The sequence below is a fragment of the Peromyscus eremicus genome, chromosome X (assembly GCF_949786415.1).
Source record: "Peromyscus eremicus chromosome X, PerEre_H2_v1, whole genome shotgun sequence".
NCBI classification, from domain to species: Eukaryota; Metazoa; Chordata; class Mammalia; order Rodentia; family Cricetidae; genus Peromyscus; species Peromyscus eremicus.
Window position 1 is genome coordinate 23298357 of NC_081439.1, and position 24761 is coordinate 23323117.

The following is a 24761-nucleotide window of genomic DNA, read 5'->3' on the forward strand; positions in this document are numbered from 1 at the left end:
GGTGTGAGCATTTTTGTTTCTTAATTCTTCTTTAAAAATGTTTTGTAGTGTCGTGGATTAAAATCAGACCCTTATCCATGCTAAGCAAATACTTGACTACTAAGTTACCCTCTAACCCCTTTAATTCCTTTTTAGGCTAAGCAGATTTTTGGTACTTACATATTGAAATTATCCAACTTAAAATTCATCTTAGTATCAAAAACTCTGTATCACTGCAAGAAATATGCTCACCTTAGTTCCTAGGCAAACTGCACCAGTACTACATTGGTTTGCAATACTGAAAATGTATAGATGTTTTTGTATACCTGTACTGAAAATAGGAAAAAAAAAAAACTCATAAAATATACACAAAAGTAATGCCCAGCCCATTAGCCCATTAGTTGTGGTGTAAGTAAATTAGCAAAAAGTGAAAAAGATTACTAAGCTGTATATAGTAAAAAATTTTAAATTTCACTTTTTTGTTGTTTTTTTCAAGACAGGGTTTCTCTGTGTAGTTTTGGTGCCAAATTTCACTTTCATATTTACTTATTTCTCTTTCTTTTTACCCTACAGGTTCTTGGTATATATATATTATGGCTTCCAGTTTGTGTTTTTATGGGGTTCCCGAGTGTGCAAACTAGTGGGTTTCTATTTGTTTCTTATGCCTTTTCTTGGGCTCTTTTCTTTTGTCCTATTCCAATGTGTTAGTTTTTGCTTTATCTTATTATATTTTATTTTATTTTTATCCCTTAGAAGCCTGTTTGTTTTCTAATGAGACAGAAGGGATGGATCTGGATGGGGTGTGTGTGTGTGTGGAAAGGAACTTGGAGTAAAAAGAGTGGAAAATATAAACCTAAAAAACTTAATTAGAAAAACTTCTATTATTCTATAATCTCACAAACATATTCTTTTTTTCATCTACCTGTTCGTTGCTCGTTTGCAAATTTGTTTTTTTTTTTAATAGTGCAATACTGTTATGTCACTGTGCTTATATGATCGCTTTCTACTTTAAAGTAACTATTTGTGAACACGGTAGAAGGAACGCAGGCGGGAAGACCAGAGCAGCAGCTGGCACAAAAGAAAACTGCGATTTTGCAAAGCAGTCGGTTGGGAGAGCAGACTCCAGACTTGCTGGCTCCGTTTTCTTTGTCCCTACATTCCTGGGACCCGCATCAGGGTCTTTGCCTCAGGGTCCAAGCTCACGGCCTCAGGCCCCGCCCCTCAGCTCCTGGCCCCGCCCACCGACTCAAGCCCCGTCCGTGCTCCGGGTCCTGTTCTGCCACTCCAGGCCCCGCCCCGCCGACTTAGGCCCCGCCCCGTCGCCCCACTGCCCAGGCCCCGCCCCTCCGCTTCGGCCCCGCCCCGCCCGGCCGCCATATTGATCCTTCTGCCAAAGTCGCTAGCTGTTGGAGCTGGAGCTGGCTAGCGCTCTCTACCCTTCCGAGTGTCTGGCCCTCTTTCTTCCCTGGTTGCACCCAGGCGGGCTGGCCAAGAGCTGCCGGGGCGTCCTGTGTGTGGCTGGAAGGTGAGCAGGGGTCAGCAGTCCCTTTGGGGCCGGGCCGGAGATGGTTAAGGGTGCGCGAACCGCAGGAGCTGAGGGCCGCCAGGGCAAGGGGCGCGCCAAATTGGCGCGGGTCTGTAGACTGCTGGGCAACATGGGTGACTTCTCCCCAAGTCTGATGACTGACGCAGGAGGAAAGACGGGTTTGCACACAGACATATGGGAAGGGGGACACACACCCAACCACTCGGGACATATACGCTCATTCACACACATATACACGCGCGCATACACACACGCGTACACACACACACACACACACACACACACACACACACACACACGAAGAGAAATCCATAAAACAGCCCGGGAAGGAGAGATACCCAAATCCCCTAACACTTAGGAATAGGATGGTGGAGAGATGCGCACACGGACTGATACGCAAACACCTGGGTACACACATCTACCCAGTCTTTCCCTTAACCACACGGGGACACCCACGCACAGGAGACCAAACCTTGCGCCAGAGTGACTGACTAATGCTGGGGAAAGCAAGGACGCTCGTGTTATTTGAGTTTGGCGACCTCTGACATCCTATCCAGTTGAGCATTTACTTAATGTCTTTGGCCCACACAGGTGAGGGAGCTTGGAAGATAAAGCCAGGGCAAAGACCATGTAGGCGGTTGGGAACATTGTCTGATTCATACCTTGGCTGAGGTTTCAGAATTGCGTTCCTTCCTTTCTTCCATCTTAGTAACTGAAAAGACCAGATGAGACTTTTAAGTGCTGACCAAAAGGTTGATGTGTGTATTATTGTTTTGTTTTTTAAGTGATGACACAACACATCCCGTGATCATACTTCTTTTGAGGAATAACTTTTCTGCAAGTTTCCAAATTGGCACGTGACCAGTCTTTTCACAGCGCCCTCAAAATCAGACTGAATTTGGTTTTTGTTTTGTTTTGTTTGTACAAATTTTGTCCTTTTTTCTCACTAGTTCCACCGCAGTGGAAAATCCCTACACTGCCTGAAATCTCAACTAGAGTTGAAGGAAACCCGGGGCTTTCAACTAAGGACTATTTTCCTTTTTCTTTTCTTTCGTTACTCTTTTCTCCTTCCATTGCTGGAGACCAAACCCAGGGCCTTGTGCTTGCTAAGCAACAGCTCTACCCCCTGAGCGAAATTCCCCACTCCTCCCTTAGTTAGGGACCTAAGTAGCCTCTTTTGTCTTTTATACTCTTAGGTCGAAGTTATCACTAATTGTGTTGAACTCCAAATTATGTTATAGAAGAGTGCCATATCTAACAGTGGTGTGGCAGTTTCTTGCTTTCAGGGTTTTCATTACATTGTAGTCTTTGCTGTACTGAAACGTTTATGGTTTGGAGGCTTATTTACTTAGAACATTTGGGGATTTAAGAGCATTTTTGTTTCATTTCCTGGAAGGTTAGAGTAGACAAGCAAAAACTAGAACACCCATTGTTGGAGACTGGCAAATGCATTGGTGGTATTCTCTCTTTTTCCAAAGATCCTTCTTACATTTTCCCTGTCCAGTTACTTCCATTTTGTGCTATAGTACTCTAAAGGCCTGGAGTTCTTTTAGTTTTAGCAATTTTTTAAATCTCCTTCAATTTCTTACTGTGTATTGGGAAGTCCTCCTCCATACCACATGAAATGGTTTTCCTGGTGTTTCCAAAGCAATGGTTCTGTTTTACAGATGGTGAATTTGCTGGGACCCAGGAGGGTTAAATCTTTTTTCCAAGGTCACCCAGGGAGTGAGGGGGCAGTGCTGATGTTCAAAGCATGTTTGGGGGCCTTTTAGAGTAGTAGTTTTGCAACCAGGAAGAAATTTTATCCTCTTCAGGGATACTTTGAGAAATGTCTGGAAGCATTTTGGGGTCGTACTCCAGGTCACACCTGGCTTCTTTAGTTCTTTAAGCATTTTAAAAAAAAATGTCATTTTACTATTTAGGATAGCATTTTTTTATTATTTTAAAAGCTTGCTGGGGGAAAATCCTCTTTATTAAGAGGTATATAAATACCTGGTAACAGAATCTAATTTTTGTTTGTTCATATTTTTTTGTTTTATTATTTATTTTTAAGTGGGCCTCAAACTTGGTATGTTATTGGAGGCTGGCTTTGAACTCCTGATCGTACTGCCTCAGCCTTCTAGATTCTGGGATTGTGCGGATGCACTACCACACAAGTTTTGGGATCTTTTTTTTCTTCCCTAAGACAGAAGTGACAGAAACTTTCAAGCTATTGGGAACCATTCCAGTGGACTTAGTCTGTTTCTTCATTATTCCATTCATCCACAGATGTTTTCTGAGCAGCTTGCCAGACACTGATACAAAGGTGCTGGCCAGAAGGAAGACTAGTGGGGAAGCTTCCACCTTCCTGAGGCTTGCAGTCTAGTCACAGTCATAAGACCAGGTTCTGACATGGTCCTAGAACAGAATTTAGTGTTTGTACTGCTCAGGACCAGAGGTCAGGTGTTCACTAAGGAAACAACACATCCACACCCAGCCCAGAAGTACCTGAGTCATGACATTCTTTTCCGGGCAGACTTAGATGAAGTGGAGAACAGTTGCTGGGCTCTTTAAAGCTTTGTACAGTTGAATTAGGCGTGCGTGTTTATCAAATTATGTCCAGAAACTAGTCTCTCCCCCTTCCCCCCCATAATAGGGTCTCACTGTGTGGTTTCAGCTGGCTGTGAATTCACTTTGTAGACCAGGAAGCTGGCCTGCAACTCAATCCAGCTCAAAGCCTCTTGCCTGGAGAAGCTATTTTTAATGAACATAAGAGTCTTGCTTAAATTTAGCCTCAGTAGATAATAGACAGGTGTTTTATTATTGAAATCAAGAAATAAAATGATGAAAAATTTAAAATAACATTCCTATAATTTTCTTTTTAAAGATTTATTTTTGTGTTTATGTGTATAAATAAACACATGTGTGTGTTTTGCCTGCATGTGTGTCTGTGCACTACTTTCATTCCTAGTGCCCATGGAGGCCAGAAGAGGGTAATGGATCCCCTGGAACTGGAGTTACAGATGGGCTTGATGTGCCACGTGGGTGTTGGGAATCAAACCTAGGTCCTCTGAAAGAGCAGCCAGTTCTCTTAACTGTTGAGCCGTTTGTCCATCCTGCATAGTTTTCTTTTTGGTGTTTTTCAGCCTGTTTTTTTTCCCCCATGCTTGTTTAAGACCAGTCTGAGACCAGGCCTTTTAAAATACATGCTGCTCCATTCCAATGTCAGTTCTTACTGTTAGGTGAGCCTTTGGGATGGATGGTGGCTGTGTGTGTGTGTGTGTGTGTGTGTGTGTGTGTGTGTGTGTGTGTGTGTGAAGAAGGGTTGAATCTCTAGGGTTTCTTGGGAAAACGTTCACATAGTCCGTAGGTTTGTTTGTGGCTGTGGCTGTGAGAGTGTATGTCTGGTATATGTGCGCATGTGTATGTGGAGGCCAGAGAAGGATGTGGAGAGTTCAGTTCTATATTCCACCTATATCCCCCTGAGACCGTCTCTCACTGAACCTGGAGTTAGGCTGCTGGTCAGTAAGCTGCAGTAATCCTGGTGTTCATGAGACCACATCTAGTTTTTTCAGTGGGTTCTGGAGATTTGAACTCAGGGCCTTTTGCTTGTAGAGCAGGCTGCTTTCTTACTCCTGGAGGCATCTCCCCAGTTCTGTAGCTTTGGCTTTTGACTCCTGCCACTGCACAGTGTTTTTCTTTGCTAACAAATACAGATTTCTCTGCTGCTTACTAGATGCTCTCTGCTATGCGGTGTGTGTGGTGGTCATGGTGGGGAGGGGGTACAGGAATGCTAAATTTGATACCACCTGAAAATGATTGCCAGCACATGCAGTCTAACAAAGGTATATGGTTTTTTTTGTTTTGTTTTTCTGGGAAGGGTCAAGAGGACTTGGTGCCAGGGAGTCTTGCTCAATCATGACTTGTCTTGCTACTCTAGCATAGTTAGGTCACCACATTTCTTTGTAAAAAGATACATTATTGCCTAATGTCTGCAAGAGTATATACATATGTATCTGTATATACATCAGGTAGAGGCAGCAAATCATTAAATGCCACATAATTCTGCCCTGGGCAGTTTGTTGGTTAAGGAGCAGGAGGAAATAAGCTAATTAGAAGTGGTGCCCAATGAGGCTAAGTTAAAAGCTATGTAGATAATAAAAGCTAGTATAAGAAAATAGGGTTTGTAACTACCAGGTCATCCACAGAGGCTGTTTATTAAAGAGTTATTGGGGAGGGGAGGAACTGAAGTCAGAAAATGCCTCAGGGAGTTTGGTGGGGAATCAGGAAGCAAATGAAAGGTCAGGATACCTGAGGCAGGACACCTGGAGTCACCTAGGTGGTGGGGGTGGGGGTGTCAGGCAGGCCTGTGGCAGTTCCAAGCCTGCTTTGCCTCAGGGTGCCTGGGCTGGTTAGATAACTTGGAGGAGAAATCTGTTTCTCAATGTGACTCTTGGTACTGTACATACTGTGATGTGCTCTGGGTATTTCCACATTCTGGATTTTTCCACTACAGTTTAATTTTTGACCCTGATGATTTCAAGCTGTAGAATGTCATTGCATTGGAGACACAGACAGGACATAGAGATGTAGTCAGTGAGTGTTAAGTAAGATAACACAGCTCTATATGAGGTAGAGGGAGTGTTTCAGAAAAAGTGTAGAAGTAAAGCAGGCAGGCCTGGCTACCTACTCTGTGGACACAGACTCCACTTTTGTCTTAGGCTGAAAGCACTATAAATGTTAGCCATTGTTGATAGGGGCCGGAGAAACAGTATGGAAGGATTCCACGCATTCATTCTATGACGACGTTTCTTTTAATCTAAGGGTAAAGGGTAGCAAAACAGTAATAGGGGCTGAATTAGTTTAATCTCAGGTTTTTGTGATTTGGATTAGGTGTTCGGGTACAGAAGTTAAGATAGCTTCCAGGAGGTTGCCGCTCATAAGCAGTTGTGTTAGCAGTGTTAGAGAAATGTGAAAAGGCCTCACACTTACTTCAGCGTCTTGCTGACTAGAATGCTAAAAAGGTAGACCTATTGAATTATTCTAACAGGGCCAAAAAGGCCAGGCAGGGTAGTGCATGCCTGTAATCCAGGCACTTGGGAGACAGAGACAGGAGATTAGGACTCTTCGAGGCCATCCTTGGCAATATAGGAAGTTCCAGGCCAGCTTGGACAACATGAGACCCTGTCTCTGAAATAAAATAGAATAAAAACAAGTGGAAATCTCTGGGTTGCTGTTTTCAGCTAATAGGGTTGCTATATTTGTGATTTCAAGCTTGTATGTTTGATCTGGTAAATATACCTGGAGTACATACACAGTGTAGTAGGAAATCAAATCAAAGAAACTGCTAGGGGGCCACATGTTGGTGAAAGCAGAGTAGTTGGGAGTGAATTCTAATACTCTTTTATCGAGACAAGGTTTCACTGTGTAGCCCTGGCTGTCCTGGAACTCGCTCTGTAGACCAGGCTGGCCTCGAACTCACAGAGATCCGCCTGCTTCTTCCTCCCAAGAGCTGGTGCCACCACTGCCTGGCTGAATAAGATTTGAAGACAGTTGTTTCAGAGCAGCAGACAACTGCCATCTTTATGATCTGCCTTTTTTTTTTTTTTTGATCCTGGACAAACTCAACTTCAGAAAGTTATGTCACCAGAAGGAATGTGTGCAATGTAGTGTTGAAATTGTGAACTCCCCTGAGCATGGTACCACACGGATGCCAGCATTCCTGTTTCCTTTAAATACTTAGAATAGCCTGTCCTACTCCTGTGAAGCCACATAACATTAGAAGTTAGGAACCATAACATTCATTAGAAGTTGGTGTTTTCTTTCCATTAGAGTTTATAAACGAACCTAAAGGTTTAGTGGTAAGGACACAAGATGTTAAAGTTGGTTTTGAATTCCCTGCCACTCCCCATCCAGTAAGTCTGTAAGCTCTTGCCCTGGGCTTGCAGTTTGGGAATGCTGATATTTTGGTTGTTGGGCTGCAAAGGAAAGCACAGGCCAGGTTTCCTGTGCAGGCTGTCCTCCATTCCTACTTTGCTACCTCTTTTCTCCCCCTTTTCTGCTATATGCACTTGTTCAGGAAGTAAGTGTGCTGGGATGGTAGGAGGGTGCCTGTTCTTTCCCAGAGTGCTCCAGCTTTCAGCCTTTACCTGTCTAGGTGGTTGGAAAACTGCTAGAGTGCTAGGCAGTACTTTTGCAGTTCTGTGGCTGACTTTCCTTGTCAGTCATTTCTTCTTGAGTTTCTTTCACACTGCCACCTCTGTATGGTTAGCTTTCCAGTCTCAATATCTTGTTGCTGATTTTCATCTAAAATAGTTTTTTTTTCTTGGTGACTTTTTTGGCTGTGTACTTTTTTTTTTTTTTTGGAGTCCTTTCTGTCACTTGGTGGGGTGAGGATACCACTTTTGACCCACCATGTTTTGTTGGGCCTGGAGATGGTATTTGATCTTTGTTAGCTTTCTGCTGATCTGTGAAGCATGGGGAATAGTGTCTGAACTGTGGGCTGTTTTAAGGGGCTGTGTCTTAGATACTGTGATGGTTAGTGTTGTCAACTTGACAAAATGTAGAATCACTTGAGAGATGGGCCTCTGAATATTCCTGAGGTGGGAGGAGCCCTCCAGTGTGGGTAACACCATTTTCTGTTTGGGATCCTGGGTTGTATGAATGGCTAAAGGGAGCCACATGTATTCATCCTCTCTCTGCTCCTCATTGTGATGCAATATGACTAGTCACTTCAGGTTCTTGGTTGTCTTGTCTTCCCCACTGTGGTGGGCTGTATGCTTCCTCCCCACACCTCAACTGTAAGTCAAAAAACTCTTCCTTAAGTAGCTTTTGTCAGAGTATTTTATTCCAACAACAGGAAAAGAAACTAAGACAAATACTTAACAGATATTGTAGTAAGTAGCAGCTGTTAAAGCTTGATATTTAACTCAATAAGACAATAGTAATGGGTTGGGGAGGAAGTAGATAGAATTCTTTGTATCATTGAATCAGGTAGATAAGACAGAAGAGAGATGTCTTGGAAGGATAATTAACATGGCTTGACATACTGAATTTGAATACTGTCATTTTAAAGGGGTTGGAAATTCTGGTGTGGCCCTGAGGTGTGTGAGAGGGTGAAGGACTTAAGGAATTGCTGGTGTTTATAGCCAGTGCTATGGAAGAGGTGTGGACTTCAACCTCAGGAGATTACATTCTTTGAGAGATGTTGGGAAAGGGAGCCACCTGGTTGAAGAAAGCTGACATTTAAGAGAGAAAGCAGACCCTCTTGTCAGTTTCATGGACTATTTTAGGACTATTTTCAAGAGGGAGAGGATTATTGTCATGCAGTTGGGGCCTCATTGAGGCAATAATGGGGAGTGGTTAGTCCTGATTAAGACATGATGGATCCCACCTTGCCTCTGGACAAATGAGTGATACTAGCAAGTTACTTTGTCAAGTGGGCCTCCATTTCCTTAGTTGTTTTAGAAAATGTGATTACCCTTCTGAGATTCTGTGGCATGTACATCTTCAAGGAATTTGCTGTTATCATGGCCACAGGTGGAGGGACAACCCCTTCCCCGCCAAAAAAAACCCCAAAAAAACCTTCACTCTTCTTTCTCATCACTTTAGGGCCCCATGTTGAGAAGTGAGAAGAAGCTAGTGGTCATTTTCTCATGACTTGCTCATGTTCCAGGGAATGGAGGTGTGTAACTCTGGAGAGTTAAGCTAGTGTGGAGGCAGATGGGGAAGCAGGCCATGATGGGAAGAATAAGTCTAGGCTTGGAAAGATTTCCTGTGAGCAGAGTCCATTCCAGCATCTTAGCAGCATCTTAGTAGGGTTACTCTGGGTGCCACTGCACAGGTGTCAGTTACACCCAGGAAAGAGAACTTTCTGAAGAGCTACTTGCAGTGTCTGGCATTGGACTGGTGACAGCTTCTCTGTATGTAGGATGGAATTTCCAAGCCTCTAATCTGGTTGAGTCTTAAAACAGCTGCTCTTTCTATATATATCATTAGTCAGCAACCAAGAACGGGCTCATGCCTCAAAGTCTCTTGGTGTTGAAGCTCAGAGGTAGTATTTTAAAGGCCAAAATCACAAAGACCATACATAACTCACATCCAAGTTAGATGAGGGTCAGAGTAACCTTGAAATGTTTGTTCCTGCCAGAGCATAGTGATTATTTCAGACACAATATGACAATTATTTTTGACTTATGCTTTTTTCAATTAGTTTAGTTTACATTAATTATTTTGTTTAATACATCTGGACCATGGTCGAGGTCATGGAAATCTCAAATGTGTTGCTAAGGCAGATGTGACTGTTAGGGAGGGCAGGTAGTTGGCTGAGAACTTTCTGAACAAATAAAATGGACTCAGGACAAAATGGCATTACCTTCGTCACTTTAGTATGTTTTGGGTTGTATTTGGTTTGTGTTTTTGCTGATTTTATTTTTCTAATATACATGTTTATTTGATTCTTTTCATAATATAATTTTCTTCCTTAAATCTTCAGCCATAATTCCTAGTATTTTTTTTCTTAGATAGGGTCTTGCTTTGTAGCCCAGGCTAGCCTTAAAATTGCAGTCCTCTTGCCTCAGCCTTTAAAGTGTAAGAATTACAGGTCTGGGATACCACATCAGCTTCCCATTATTCCTGTGGCTTTTCTCTGGTTTTTTTTTTTTCTTTCCTGTTTTCATTTTGCCTTTTAAAATTCAACCTTGAACTGGGCATAATGGCACACACCTTTAATCCCAGCTCTCAGGGATGCAAAGGCAGGTGGATCTCTGTCCTGTTTCTGGTTTACATTGCAAAATCCAGGACAGCCAGGGCTACATAGAGATCCTATCTGAAAAGACAACCTTAAACTATTCCCACTCTTTTTTGCAGAGAACTGTTTTTTGGGCCAGTGAGGTGACTCAGTGTCAGAGACCTGAGGTTTAAGCCTAGGACCCACATGGTGGAGGGCAGAGAACCACCTCCCACAAGTACCTCATAACACACACACGATAGATAGATAGATAGATAGATAGATACATACATACATACATACATACATACATACATACATAATGTACTGAAAATTGAGGCCAGGCCTAATGGCAAGCATGAGGACCCGAGTTTGATCCCTAAAACCCAGGCAGAAATGCCAGACTTGGTATCAAGCCCTTGTAATCCCAGCACTAGGGAGGTAGAGACAGGAGGATCCTTGGGGCTCTCTAGCCAGCCAGTCTAACCTAATTGGTGGGTGTTTAGGCCAATGAAAGATCCTGTCTCAAATGAGGTGGATGACATCCAAGGTTGTTCCGTGGCTTCCATATGCAGTGCCCCCCCCCCACACCATCCCACCCCATACCACACACCTGGTGAAAGCTGTTCTAATCTTCCCAGTATAAAGCTCAAACATACAGGTCCTGTTACATTATTATTATGCTTATCCTGAGCCCACATGGGATTATGGGGGTTACCCCTCTCATGTTCATTCAGCACGCTGTAGACCTCCATTGTCTAATATAGTAGCTATTAGTGTTGTGGAATGCTTTAATTAAAATGAAGTTAAAAATTCAGTTAGTTAAGTAGACTAACCACATTTCAGATATTCATTGGCCACATGTGGTTCACTGGACATCTCCAGCAATACAGAAAGCTCTGAATTATCTGTTATTTAGTTGCTTAATTGAATCTTTTGTCCTCCTACCTACCTAACTACAGGAATGCTCTTATGAAAAATTAATGTGTGTTTTTATTAAATTAGATGCTTCATTTTCCAGAAAGTGTGCTTACTGAAATGAGTTACTTAGAGTATGTGCTTTGTCAGTGATAGTTTAGTTTATTTATGGTTTGATTTCCACCGTTTTGTTTTATTCCTATCTGTGAGGCAGTAGTCAGTGCTAGATAATCTATTTCACCTGGCCAAACCTTTTTTTTTTTTTTGAGACAATGTTTCTCTGTGCAACAGCTCTGGCTGTCCTGGAACTTGCTCTGCAGACTAGGCTGTCCTTGAACTCACAGAGATCTCCTGTCTCTGTCTCGTGAGTGCTGGGATTAAGTGTGTGCACCACCACTGCCTGGCACCACTTGGCTGAATCTTAAGCCTCCACGTTCTTGTGGTTTGTCCCTTAGTTCCGGGGTTGTTGGGTTTTCCTTGTCACCTTTTTGCTATGGAGCTAGCACCCATTAGACTTCAGGATTTCCCTGGCTTGCATCTCATTCAGTTTCTCTCTCCCTTGCTATTCCCCTCCCTCCCTGCCCCCTCTCATAGCAACGTTCGAGCTCACTACTTAGCTCAGACTGGCCTTGAACTTGTGATCTACATGTCTTCAACTCCTGAGTTCAGTGTTCTACAGGCATGTGCCACTCTGCACTGCCTGAAGCTCAGCTTCTTAAATAAACTTGACCCTTTTTTATACGTAATTTATTTAACTTTATTTTTATATGCATTGGTGTGAAGGTGTCAGATTCCCTGGAACTGGAGTTACAGACAGTTGTGAGCTGCCATCTGGGTTCTGGGAACCGAACCTGGGTCCTCTGGAAGAGCAGCCAGTGCTCTTAACCACTGAGCCATCTCTCCAGCCCTGAAGCTCAGCTTCTTAAGCTATAAAATTAAGTGAAATGGTAGCTATGCCTCTAATTAGGACATTCAGGGTGAATGAATGCAAAAGGAACTTGTGAATTTGGGGAGAAGAAAGAACCTTCCTAAATTTAAATCAGGAGTGATAAATTCAATTAAAATTTTCAGGAGTGAGAAGTTGCAGAGGGAGTATGTGTTTCTGAAGTTTTGAGAAGGTGGTTTACCAAAGGGATCCTACTTTCCCTTTAGTACCGTACTAGAGGAATGTGCTAGATTTTCAGCATGTACATGCTCACTCCTTGTTGATGTCTGTAAGTAGTAATTAAAGTGGTTTTTTCATTAGAATTGCAAGAATCATTTTTTCCCACATATTTTAATGGATATCAAAAATAAGAGGAAGAACTTGTATATAAGTATAGATAGAAACAATAATAGAATAACAAAATTAAACAAGTAAATGATTTATTTTAGCATTTATTTGCATGTCACCATGCACAGAGCATTTTACTCAATGTGGCAGACAAAAATAGGACAAATGAATTGTCTTCATTAGGGTTTCATTTCTTTTTTTGTTTTGTTTTTTTGTTTTTTGAGACAGTTTCTCTGTGTAGCTTTGCGCCTTTCCTGGAACTCACTTTGGAGACCAGGCTGGCCTTGAACTCACAGAGATCCGCCCGGCTCTGCCTCCTGAGCGCCACCACTGCTCATTAGGGTTTCTATTCCTGTGACAAAATACCATGACCATAAACAACTTGGGGAGAAAACTTAACCTACTCATCACTGCCCCATCTGCCTCCATACCAGATTAACGTTCCACTGAGTTATTTCAATTTACAACTCTCAGGTCACACACCATTAATGAGGGAAGCCAGGGTAGGAACCTTGAGGCAGGAACTGATGCAAAAGCCATGGAGGAACACTGTTTACTGGCTTGTTCCTCATGGCTTGCTCAGCCTATGTCCTTAGAGCACCCAGGACTATCAAGCCCAGGGGTGGGCACTACCCACACTTAGCTGTGCTCTCCCACTTCAATCATCAATTAAGAAACTGTACCACAGGCTTCCCCACAAGCCAATCTAGGGGGAGCATTTTCTCAGTTGAGGTTTCCTCTTCCAAAATGACTCTAGCTTATGTCAAGTTGACAGCACACTAGCCACCACATGAAAGAATAACATAGGTGTTGTGTACCTCCTGGGGAGTTGACATTGTAATTGGGAAACAGACATATGCAACTGGGAGCATGTAAGCAAGTGAGAAATCATTGTGAAGGTGAGACTGATAATGAGTACAAAGAAAAGAGAAAAGGTATCATAGAAGTCTCTTGCATGAGGTGAGCTGAGCTAGGCCTCTGGTGGCTGAGCTTTGTAGCCACTGTGGTAGGCAGGTGCCTCCTGGACCAAGGGCACAGCCCAGGCAAAGATGGGGACTGCAGTGGAGGCAGCGCTAGCTTTGGATGAGACTGGGGAGTTGTGCAGGTACTGGGACGACTTGGAGCTTAGATAGCAGTAGTGCTCCAACCCACTGAGCTCTCTCTCCAACCCGTCAGTTCAGTAAGTAATTTCTACTTTGCTCAGCTAAACTTTTTTTTTTTTTAAACAAAATTACATTTTCTTTTTTTGGGGGGGGGGGGAGAAGGTGGTTGTAGAATAATACATACTTTTTTTTTGGTCTCAAAAGTTGACAACCAAGAAGAAAATATGGGCATTTTTATAATGGCATATAATGTGTTTGTGTTATGAATTTTTTTCTCCTTGTGAATGTTTTTAACAAGCATATTTCTTTTTTATTAGAAGGCATGGTAGACACGTTGAATACTGCAATTCTGAATGGCAAATGTTAGCATGGCTAAAGAGGTTCAGTCAGAATTGGAAGTATTTGAGAGGGGGTGAGGTCTAGCTGCATTGGCAAGTGGGTATAAGAGTTAGCCAGTTACCAGTAAAAGGGGTGGGGATGGGAGCGAGCAACAGGCAGCTGGAAGACTACGGTGAAAATCTTACTGGAGAATGGAGAATCAAGCAAGACACAAGCACCTCGGTTTTGGTACTTAAGATCAGCTGACACCATTGGCAGTGTGACAGAGATTGTGAGGTATCCTAGCTCTACTTGAGGGCTTCTTCTTCCTGTCATTTGCAGCTTATTTCCATGGCAGCCAGTTACTTTTCTGGGCTCTATCTCACCGAGTCTTCTACTACTGAAGGTATTATCTCAGTGGCTTTTCTTAATCCTAGGGTGTAGGCAGAAATCCTTCCAGTGGATTCTAAGACCCCTTCCTATGCAGGATTCCCTATCTCCAGTCCCATCTTCCTAGTAAACTTAATTCTTCACCTGCCTCAGGGTCTCTCAGTCCACACCAGCATCGGGGTTCCTTAGCAGGAACCTTGTGTTGATCCATTGTCCTGGTTCTGGTTCTTTGCTTTTCTCAGCTCCATTGTCTTAACCTGCTTTCCTGAATCAGATACCCTCTCCCTTGGAGTCAAACATTTGTTAAGGCTGCTTCCTAAGGGCAGCATGTGGCTAAAATGGTCACTGAGATGTGGTTGGAGCATAACACGCTAGAAACCTACATTCAGGCTCTTATTAACACAGTGTAAAACAACCTGGTTTTCCTCTGGTACTGGAAGGTACCTTGTCTTTACCTGCAGCTCAGCAGTTGAAGTAGTTGGCTTGTGTTTACAGGGTCATGTATATAAAGTAAGGCCTGATGGTGGCTGGCATCACACACTGCTCTGTGAGATACTGGCATGCAAGGCCTAGGCCTGACTACGGGAATCTCACATTTGTACATTGTACTCCTCACTGGAGGAAATGGTAGATAGGGTGCCCTGTAGTGTTTCAGATTGTTCTTTGGTTTTTGGCTGAGTGTGTATAGCTGTACTCTGTTCTATGTGTCTCTCACTTTGTAGGACCTGGTATAGTTGTGACTTCATGTAGTTGTTACCCTCAGGGCAGAACTGTGTGGTTTGTATCATTAATGTGTAGCACATAGTGGGTGCTGTCTAAATATGTGGTGGAGAGCTGCTTTCATCCACTTTATGAAAGTGGAGGCTTCTGTGGAGATGATTCAGAGAGCTGCAGACTTTGACTCATGTTTTACTTAAGGCATTTTTAAATACAATACACTTGGTTGGGGATGTGGCTCAGTTGGTACGTAGAGACCCACAGAGGTTTCCTAGTGAGAACTTACTCAGGGTCAGAGAATCTGAGCTTCCTTTACCCAGCAGGGCTGCATAAGGGGATGACTGGACCACAAGTGTGGTTACCAGGTGTGTGGAAGAGTCTGCACTTGGCTGTGCAGTATGCTTTGACCTAGCAAAGGGGAGGTCTTTTGGCCCGCTCCTTCTGTCTCCTTTCTGCTATCTTCCTATCTAAAAGTTTCTTATTCCTCTCTCCTGCTCATAGGAACCCTTTAAAAGGTGGGAGCTGGCCTCCCACATTGGTAGAGTCTAGCCTAGCATTCATGAAGCTCTGGGTTTGATTATCAGCACCTCACAAAACTGGGCATGGTGGTGCACACCTATAAGCTTGGCATTCAGGAAGTAGAGGCAAGAGGTTCAGAAGTCTCAAGCTCATCCTTAGCTAAGTACTGAGTTTGATGCCACCCTGTGCTACATGAGACTGTGCCTCACAAAAAATCTAAAGGAAGAAAAACCCAGCCGGGCGGTGGTGGCGCACGCCTTTAATCTCAGCACTCGGGAGGCAGAGCCAGGCGGATCTCTGTGAGTTCGAGGCCAGCCTGGTCTACAGAGCGAGATCCAGGATAAGCACCAAAATTACACAGAGAAACCCTGCCTCCAAAATCAAAAAAGAAAAAGAAAAAACCCAGAGGATACGCAAGCATACTTTATGCTACATATTGGCAGATTAGCCTACTAGTTCTGTTGAATTAACTTATTCTTGTGCAGACCATGAAATCGAACAAACAAAAGACTTACTGCTTCACCTGCTTATTTCCTTTAAAACTGCAGCAACACAGTAAATCCCTCAAAAAAAAGCTGCATTTGAAGTAGCCCAGTGGGTTAAATGTTTGGGCTTTGGAGTATTCTTCTACATTAATAGCTTAACTCTTTTACTAGCTATGTGATCTTGCATCGTATAGAAGCTCTCAAGCCTATCATAGGCAGTAATAGGAAAAGTTATTTCTTAAATATTGTCCTATTGCTGTGAAGAGACACCATGACCAAGGCAACTTAGAAAAGAAAGCAATTAATTGGGGGCTTGATTACAGTTTCAGAAGGTAAGTCCATGACCATCATGGTAGGGAGGCATGGCACTGAAGCAGTAGCTGAGAGCTTATATCTAATCCACAAGCAGAGAAAGAGAGAGACTAACTGGAATAGCTGGGCTTTTGAAACCTCAAAGTCCACCCTCAGTGACATACCTCCTCCCACAAGGCCACACCTCCTAAGCCTTACCAAACAGTTCTTCCTACTGGGACGAATCATTCAAATATATAAGCTCTAGGGGCTGGTCTCATTCAAACCACCATGGATAAGAAACTTGAGTAAATGTGGGGTGTCAGGGCATATGGCATACAGGGCTCTATCAGTGTTAGCTGCTGCTGTTTTATCCTTAATCCTAAATGTCAGCATTTTAGAGTCATGTTTTCATGTTTTAATTGATTAGATGTGTAAGTTAAAGACTGCTATGTGTAAGTTTCACAGAAATACCCTTTCTTTTAAAAAGGGTGATGGGGGTGGGGGTGCTGGAGAGATGGATCATCCTATAAGAGCACCTGCTGCTCTTCCAGAGGACTTGCGTTCAATTCCTAGCACCCATGTCAGGTTGCCTCACAACTGCCTAACTCTACTGTGGGCCTGGTGGAGTTGGTGAAATCCAGCTTCCTTTTCTGGCCTCAGCTATCACCCCACCCCCACACAGCATACACTCACAAGACACACACACACACACACACACACACACACACACACACACACAAATAGTAAAAAATATTTTAAAAGGTGGTGCGTGTGTGTCTGTGTGAGAGAGAAATAGAGACAGAGAGAGACTGACTGACTCCTTTGGCCTCCTAATGAAGGTCTGCATATAATTTGTTCTGCTTGTAGCGGTTTATGGCCATTAAAAAACCTGTCTATAAAGTTGCCTATTTGGGACTTCATGTTCTCATTCCACAGAAAGTTCCTACACTCTTGTAATAGGCTTGGCACTGTAGTGAACAACCTGTGTGCAGTCATCTGAGTAAATGTTCCAACAGCCCTTGGAGGCAGATACTGCTGTTCCTGCTGTTCCCATGCGGTTTCAGAGAATTAAGTTCACCCACCTTTGGGTTGTGCTCCTTGCTTGCTGGTCCTAGAAACATGCTCTCTCTCCGGATACTGCTCTCATTCATGCATAGAAGACTTTGCTTTTTTGCTTTGGCTGCCTAGTTGCTTCATGACACTGCACTCCCTCCAGGCCTTAGCCTGACTCTTTATGGATCATATTGGTGCTTCTCTTTCCCTTGGCTCCTCTGTTTTTCCTGTGTTATCCTTATTTCATTGTCTGGGACATGGTTTTCAGCCACCCAAAATTTGGGCAAGTAAAATTCCTTGTATAATTTTATAGTTGTGCCTGCATGTGAAAGTTAGAAAAGAAGGGTGGGCAGGTAAAAATCTCGACAGAGGAAAAACAATAATTAAAATACAGTATTTGATGTAGGGCTGTTTTTAGGTTGAGATAGATCATAGATAGCATTTAGGTATTTTTAAATTAAATATAGATGTGGTCAAATGCTTTTTTTTTTTTTACATATAATTCTTTTTACACTTAAAATTATAAAAACAGGTACAGGCCTGCAATCCTAGTTACTCTGGAGGCTGGGGTAGGAGGATTGAAAATTGAAGGTCTGACCTAGACTACAGGGCAGGTTCAAGGCCAGCCTGAGCAACATAGTGAGACCTGATCTCAAAATAAAAGTAATAAAAGGGCTGGGGTTATATAATTCACTGTTAGAGCTTGCCTAGCATATACACGGCCTTGGGTTCAATCTGTAATACTATAGAAGAAAAAAAAATCACCAAAACAAATGTACACCACTAATGTGAGCTTTGATTTTTTTTCCTGCAGATAATGATGCTTGAACTGAACTACTAAGGTGAGGTTCATGACCTGTGTATTATGCTTTTTTTATTCAGATGTCTTTATTTGTAGAATTGAGCTATATTAAGTAATGATAAACTTGATGAAGATTATTGCTTTTAGACAATCTTTCCAACTGTGGAATATCAGCATTCATGTAACATTTATTTTTAGCTGAAATGTTAAAGTTACATGGTAGCATATTTTTATTCCTTTAGCTTATTTTAAAGAAATCTCAAAGGTTCTACTGCTTTTAGAAGAGAATAGAGGGGCTCAGTGGTTAATAGTATTTGTACTCAGCTGGATGTGGTGGCACACACCTTTAATCCGAGCTCTTGGGAGGCAGAGGCAGGCAAATCTCTTGAGTTCGAGGCCAGCCCGGTCTACAGCTAGTTCCAAGACAGCCAGAGCTATTACACAGAAACCCTATCTGGAAAAAAAAAACAAAAAATAAAATGAATGAACGAATGAATGAAAGAAAGAAAGAAAATAAAGTGTTTGTACTGTAGCAGTTTGGTTCCCAGCACCCATGTAATAAGCAGCTCACAACTGCCTGTAACTCTTGCTCAAGAGACTATAATGACCTCTTCAGGCCTCTGTGGGCATCCACACACATCACATACACTCATACACATAAATAAAGAAATAAAAAAGAACAGGAAACATTTTTATGTCCATAAGCTTGCTGTGACTATATTAATGAGTGGATTGAATGAGGCTGGTTTCTCTTAAATGTCATTGGGAACTAAGATGGTTTATATACTTATTTATAATACCATGTGCATTTGTGTACAACTCTAAGGATAGAATCAAAGAAGTGGTCATGTGTGTTAATAATGTTAGCAAAGGCCCATATGTTCCCAAGTAGGAATGTCTGGGAGCCCCAAACAGTAAGTGCATGTCAAAAATATTACCAGGTGTGTGGAATTTGCAAATGTCAGATTTCTTTTAAAATATCGTGAATAGGAAAATCCCACATAATTAGGACAAAAAGGATCGCTACAATTATGTAAGTCTGTTTTCCTCTCAGAACAGATCATGGAACTTTAGTGTTCTTGTCAGTTAAAAACTGACAAGAACAACATTGATGGGGGTGATAGGCAAGTGTTTCCAATAGAGGCAATAACCAAGCTGAGGAGGTCTAAGGGCAGGCACAGCAGTGAGTTTGGGGTGGGAGTATAAGCAACACTAGCTGAGGGAGCAGCATGTGCTTGGTCCAAGGCATATAGACAGTGAGTTGTTGTATGATGACATTACTCCTGTGAATAAACACCCACTCACCCAGATAGGGAATTGACAACAGAACCACTAAAGACTAGCTAGCTTGGTGAGTCAATGTGTTTTACTGGAGTTACTTATAGGAATATGGGTGAGGGGTTACTTATAGGAGAAATGCTCATAGACAGCTGTGTCCCTTCCCATCATTGGTGATAGCTTGTGAAAGTTGGAAAGCCTGGAGCTCACTGCACAGCTGGCAGGTAGCTCAACAGGTCCATCATTCCTTGTGGCTAGGTTGATCTGAGCCTTTTCTAGGCTGCTCTGCTACTTTCTTTCTTCTAAGCCAGTGGTTCTCAACCTTCTTAATGCTATGACCCTTTAATACAGTTCCTCATGTTATGGTGACCCCCGACCATAAAATTATTTTTGTTGCTACTTTGTTTTTTTATTTTTTGGTTTTTTGAGACAGGGTTTCTCTCTGTAGCTTTGGAGCCTGTCCTGGATCTTGCTCTGTAGACCAGGCTGGCCTCAAACTCACAGAGATCCGCCTGCCTTCTTCAGGCTTGTTGCTACTTTATAACTGTAATTTTGCTACTGTTCTGAATTGTAATGTAACTAATATGCAGATGGTTTAGGCAACCCTTGTGGAAAGGGTCATTCTGCCTCCCAAGGGTTGCAACCCATAGGTTGAGAACCACTGTTCTTTAGTCTCTGCTTCTTCCAGGCAGCCGGGCTGGTCTGAGTCTTATTTGGAGCTTGGCTTGTCTGAGAATGACTCTCAGCAATCTTTACTATATATATACTCTTGGGGATGGAGTGGTCCTAGTGAATCTGGTCAGTTTTAGGGACTTCCTAAATTATTCTGAGTTATTTAATTCCTGTCTCAATGAGCTTCTGTGGAGGTATTTTACCTCTGTGGCGATATATTGTGTACCCTAATAAACTTGCCTGAGGATCAGAGGACAGAGCCAGCCACTAGATTAGACATAGAGATCAGGCAGTTTTGACACACACCTTTAATTCCAGCACTTGAAATGTCATGCCTTTGCTTGGGAAGCACACATGCCTTTAATCCCAGGAAGTAATAATATGGCAGGGCAGAGAAAGGTATATAAGGTGTGAGGAAACAGGAACTCATTCGTTAGGCTGAGGATTTCATAGAGGTAAGAACTAGTGGCTGGCTGTTCTGCTTCTCTGATCTTTCAGTTTTCACCCTGATATCTGGCTCTGGGTTTTTATTAAAAGACCATCAAAGATTCGAACAACACACTGCCCTGTAAACACTCTATCTTAAGATTCTCTCCAAAATGGTAGGTTTTAATCTGAGAGGAAACTGTTACACACCAGTTGTGGTGGGATGGCCAAGTCAAAGTTGAGTTTAGTTCTTTAAGCCTGGAGAATAAACCATTGGAGAATTTTAATTTGGGTGAGTTTCAGATGCTTTCCCTATGTTGAAATACAGCCCAGTGGGGACACATCCTGAGAAATGCATCATTACATGATTTCAGTGTACTGTGAATGTCCTCGAGGGTGCTTACATAAACCTAGGTGGGGTTAGTCAGTCACTTTCCAGGGTCTCTTGATGTAATTATGAAACTGGGTAAGCGTAAGCTATGTGAGGCGTGCTGTTTTGGCTTCAACATTGTGCTTCTCTTGCCACTGTCTTTTGAGTCCTGGGATTACAGGCAATAGACCACCACACCCAGCTTTGCCATCCCTTTTTATTAATGTTTTTCCACTAACTTGATTTCTCTCACAGTGTATTTTACCAGAATAGTAGAACATATAGTTAGAAATGCAGGATTCTTGTATGTTACAGAAGTATTCAGTAATACTGGATACCTTCACATTTAATAAGGAGACAAACAGATAATATCTACTACACTGGTAATAGAAATTCATCCTAATAGATAAAGCAATTGTTCTTCATTTCTTTACCATTTTCCCCACAGTGGGAGTCAATACCCATTTTCATGATAACGCTAATAACTTTATTTTAGAACTCTATTTTCCAGTATAGCTAAAGGCTGTTTAAATGTGGCCATTTAAATTAGCTGAAATTAAATAAATGGGGCCAGAAGTGTAGCTCAGTGGTAGATGTTTTACTGCGTAGCATGCACAAGGCCCAATCCCCAGCATCTAACTTAATTAATTAAATTCAGTTCCTCACTAGTCAAGTGCTCAGCAGCCACATATAGCTATCGAGTACCATGTTGGACCTTGCCATCATTATGTAAAAATCTTTCAGACAGTGCTGATGTAAGAAACTTAATTTTCCCTTTATAACACTTAATATACTTAACAGATATTTAAAATCTTAAATATTTACATATTAGATGATTTAGTTTGATTCAACTTAAGTAGAAACAAAGGTGAATAGGAGTTTTAGAGAAAACAGGATTTGCCTTAGGTTGATAATTGGTAAAGGTGGGGTTAGGTTTTATGGGAAACCTGGAAGTTTTGTGTATGTTTAATTTTGTCTTTTGAGACAGGGTTTCTCTGAGTACCACTGGCTGTCCTGGAACTCAGAGATCCGCCTGTCTCTGCCTCTCAAGTGCTAGGATTGAAGACATGTGCCACGACCGCCCAGCTTTGAATTTTTTTTACAATGAAAAATTAAAACAAAACATCATGTAGGGACAGTGCTCCCATCAGCACTCAGAAGTAGCTGTCAGATGGGCGGCAGTGGCGCACGCCTTTAGTCCCAGCACTCGGGAGGCAGAAGCAGGTGGATCTCTGTGAGTTCGAGGCCAGCCTGGTCTACAGAGTGAGTTGCAGGATAGGCTCTAAAAGCTACAGAGAGAAACCCTGTTTCCAAACAACAACAACAACAAAAACAACAACAACAACAACAACAAAAAAGTAGCCGTCAAGTCATAGGCATCAGAAATATCACTCCCACAGACTGACTCCTGTAGTGTAGGAAAGTTTTTAAATTCTGCACCTGGACTTCTTTAGAGGGTATGTATAATATATTTGCACATATTCACTTAAGATTGATTTTTACTTTACACATATATGTCATGTGGGGCTGGGGAGATGGTTCAGTTGCTAAAGTGCTTGTTTTGCAAGCATGAGGACATGAGTTGGGATCCCCAGTATCCATGTAAAAAGCCAGGTATGGAAATGTACCTGTAATCTCAGCCCTGGTGAGGCAGAGACAGGAGGATTTCTGGCTTGTTTGCTGGCTATCCAGCATAGCAAAATCAGTCAGTGGAGCTTCAGGTGAGAGACCTTGTCTCAAACACTACCTCCCTGCTCAAACATAAAAAACGGTGGAAGACACCTGACACTGACTTCTGTCCTGCATGTGTGCTTCATGTACACACACCCACACCCATACCATGGGTACATATTTGCTAAGAGTCGGAGCTGCCCAAATGAGTTTTAGGAGTCTGAAGCTCTGTTATATGAAAAAGTCCATGTTGCTGACACTGTCTTTCCAGTGAAGACAGTAAACTCTTTGTACTCTACTTGATTGGTTTTTATTTTTATTATATGAATCAGTGCACTTCTGGAAGCCTCTGGCTTTCCTGCTCGATAGTGCCTGTATCTGAAGTGAGAAGGGGAAGGACAGTAGGAACATCTACCAGTGAACTGGGGATTGAGGGACTGAAGTTGATAAAGAAACCTATGGACTTTGGACCCTTGACCTGTATCAGTTTAGGGTGGCTGAGGCTTAGAGGAGCCTATGATAGTGATGGCTCAGAGAAAGGTCTTTGAGGTTAGATTTGGTCTCAAGTCCAGCTTCACAGTCAGCTGTGATGCAAGGAAGGGCAAGAGTGACACTTTACTGTTATTTCTAGGGAATAATGAAAATGGATAGGGTTTGGTACATGGCTAAGTGACAGTTCTCATTATTTAGGTAGTTCCTTTGCAAAGAGGAATCAGGGCTATGTTTTTATTTCACTTAAATGCTGATTTTGTTAGAATTATGTGGATCAAAACAGTATAAAGGCATGTAATGGATTCTCCCCTCCCCCCCCCATTTTGTTTTTTTACAGGATTCTGAAGTCAAAACTCATACTGTTAATAATGGCAGGAAAATCATCTCTTTTTAAAGTAATTCTTCTTGGAGATGGTGGAGTTGGCAAGAGTTCTCTTATGAACAGATATGTAACCAATAAATTTGATGCCCAGCTCTTCCACACAATAGGTGTGGAATTTTTAAATAAAGATTTGGAGGTGGATGGACATTTCGTTACCATGCAGATTTGGGACACAGCTGGTCAAGAGCGATTCCGAAGCCTGAGGACACCATTTTACAGAGGTTCTGACTGTTGCCTGCTTACTTTTAGTGTGGATGATTCACAAAGCTTCCAGAATTTGAGCAACTGGAAGAAAGAATTCATATATTATGCAGATGTGAAAGAGCCCGAAAGCTTTCCTTTTGTGATTTTGGGCAACAAGATTGACATAAATGAACGGCAGGTGTCTACAGAAGAAGCCCAAGCCTGGTGCAGGGACAACGGCGACTATCCTTACTTTGAAACAAGTGCAAAAGATTCCACCAATGTCGCAGCCGCCTTTGAGGAGGCAGTTCGAAGAGTTCTGGCTACAGAAGATAGGTCAGATCATCTGATTCAGACAGATACTGTCAATCTGCACCGAAAGCCCAAGCCAAACTCATCTTGCTGTTGATAGCATTTAAGAGATGATTGGTGCATTCTAACACACACACACACACACACACACACACACACACACACACACACACACACACACGGAGGTTGGAGAAGAGAATTAATATTTGCAGGAGGGTTCATCTACTAATAAAATTCAACTAACGAATACTGCTGCCTCATTAGTTGGTGGGAGAAGGGACACATTCACTCTGGAGGAAATCTACTCAATAATGGCACCTTACATTTATAAATTGTAATGGTTGTCTAATGTTAAATTTAAAATGTTAGTGCTAGTAAGATGACCAAGAATTGAATTGTAATTCAAACAAAAACCTTGACTATTCTAGAAGTTACACTTAGGTTGTTTTTCCCCACAAGAAAATGGAGAATTACTTTTATATGTGTATATTTTTATGTAATTAGCATTCTATTCTTGGTCCAGGGAAGTAAATTCCTATATAGTAGTACTATTAAAGATCAAAATCTAATGCATTTATGTTGTGATGCTTTTTGATATGATCACCTCATTACCTCCAAGATGACTTTTCTTATTCATTCTACATATTATAATCTATCTCATATTTATTCAATTCTGTGGCACATGTATATCCCCCTTCTCAACTAAGGAGCTAGCTTTTAAAAAAGTCTCATGTAGTACAGGTTGACCTTGAACTTCTGGTCATCTTGCCTCTACCTCCTGATGAGGGATACAGGCATGAGCCTGTGCTGCTATGTCTAATGCATGATGGGTGAGCTGTATCTTCAGCCCAGGATTGTACTTCCTGAGAGG

At 42.3% G+C, this 24761-nt stretch overlaps 1 protein-coding gene across 3 annotated transcripts; it reads left to right on the plus strand.

The window, feature by feature from the left end:
- Nucleotides 1–1356: 1356 nt before the first annotated feature.
- On the plus strand, nucleotides 1357–24463 carry Rab9a (RAB9A, member RAS oncogene family). 3 transcript variants are annotated; one of them, XM_059251291.1, is made up of 3 exons: nucleotides 1357–1504; nucleotides 18117–18144; nucleotides 23351–24463. In XM_059251291.1, exon 3 carries the CDS (start codon nucleotides 23382–23384, stop codon nucleotides 23985–23987), a length of 606 nt encoding a protein of 201 aa, XP_059107274.1. In that variant the 5' UTR covers nucleotides 1357–1504; nucleotides 18117–18144; nucleotides 23351–23381; the 3' UTR covers nucleotides 23988–24463. The 3 variants fall into 3 exon arrangements, with proteins under 3 accessions (XP_059107274.1, XP_059107276.1, XP_059107275.1); XM_059251292.1 differs by lacking the exon at nucleotides 1357–1504 and adding an exon at nucleotides 8247–8304; XM_059251293.1 differs by lacking the exon at nucleotides 18117–18144.
- The last annotated feature ends 298 nt before the right edge of the window (nucleotides 24464–24761 follow it).

Coding starts and splice junctions, on each gene's coding strand:
- Rab9a (XM_059251291.1), top strand. CDS start 23,382: ATGGCAGGAAAATCATCTCTTTTTAAAGTAATTCTTCTTGGAGATGGT.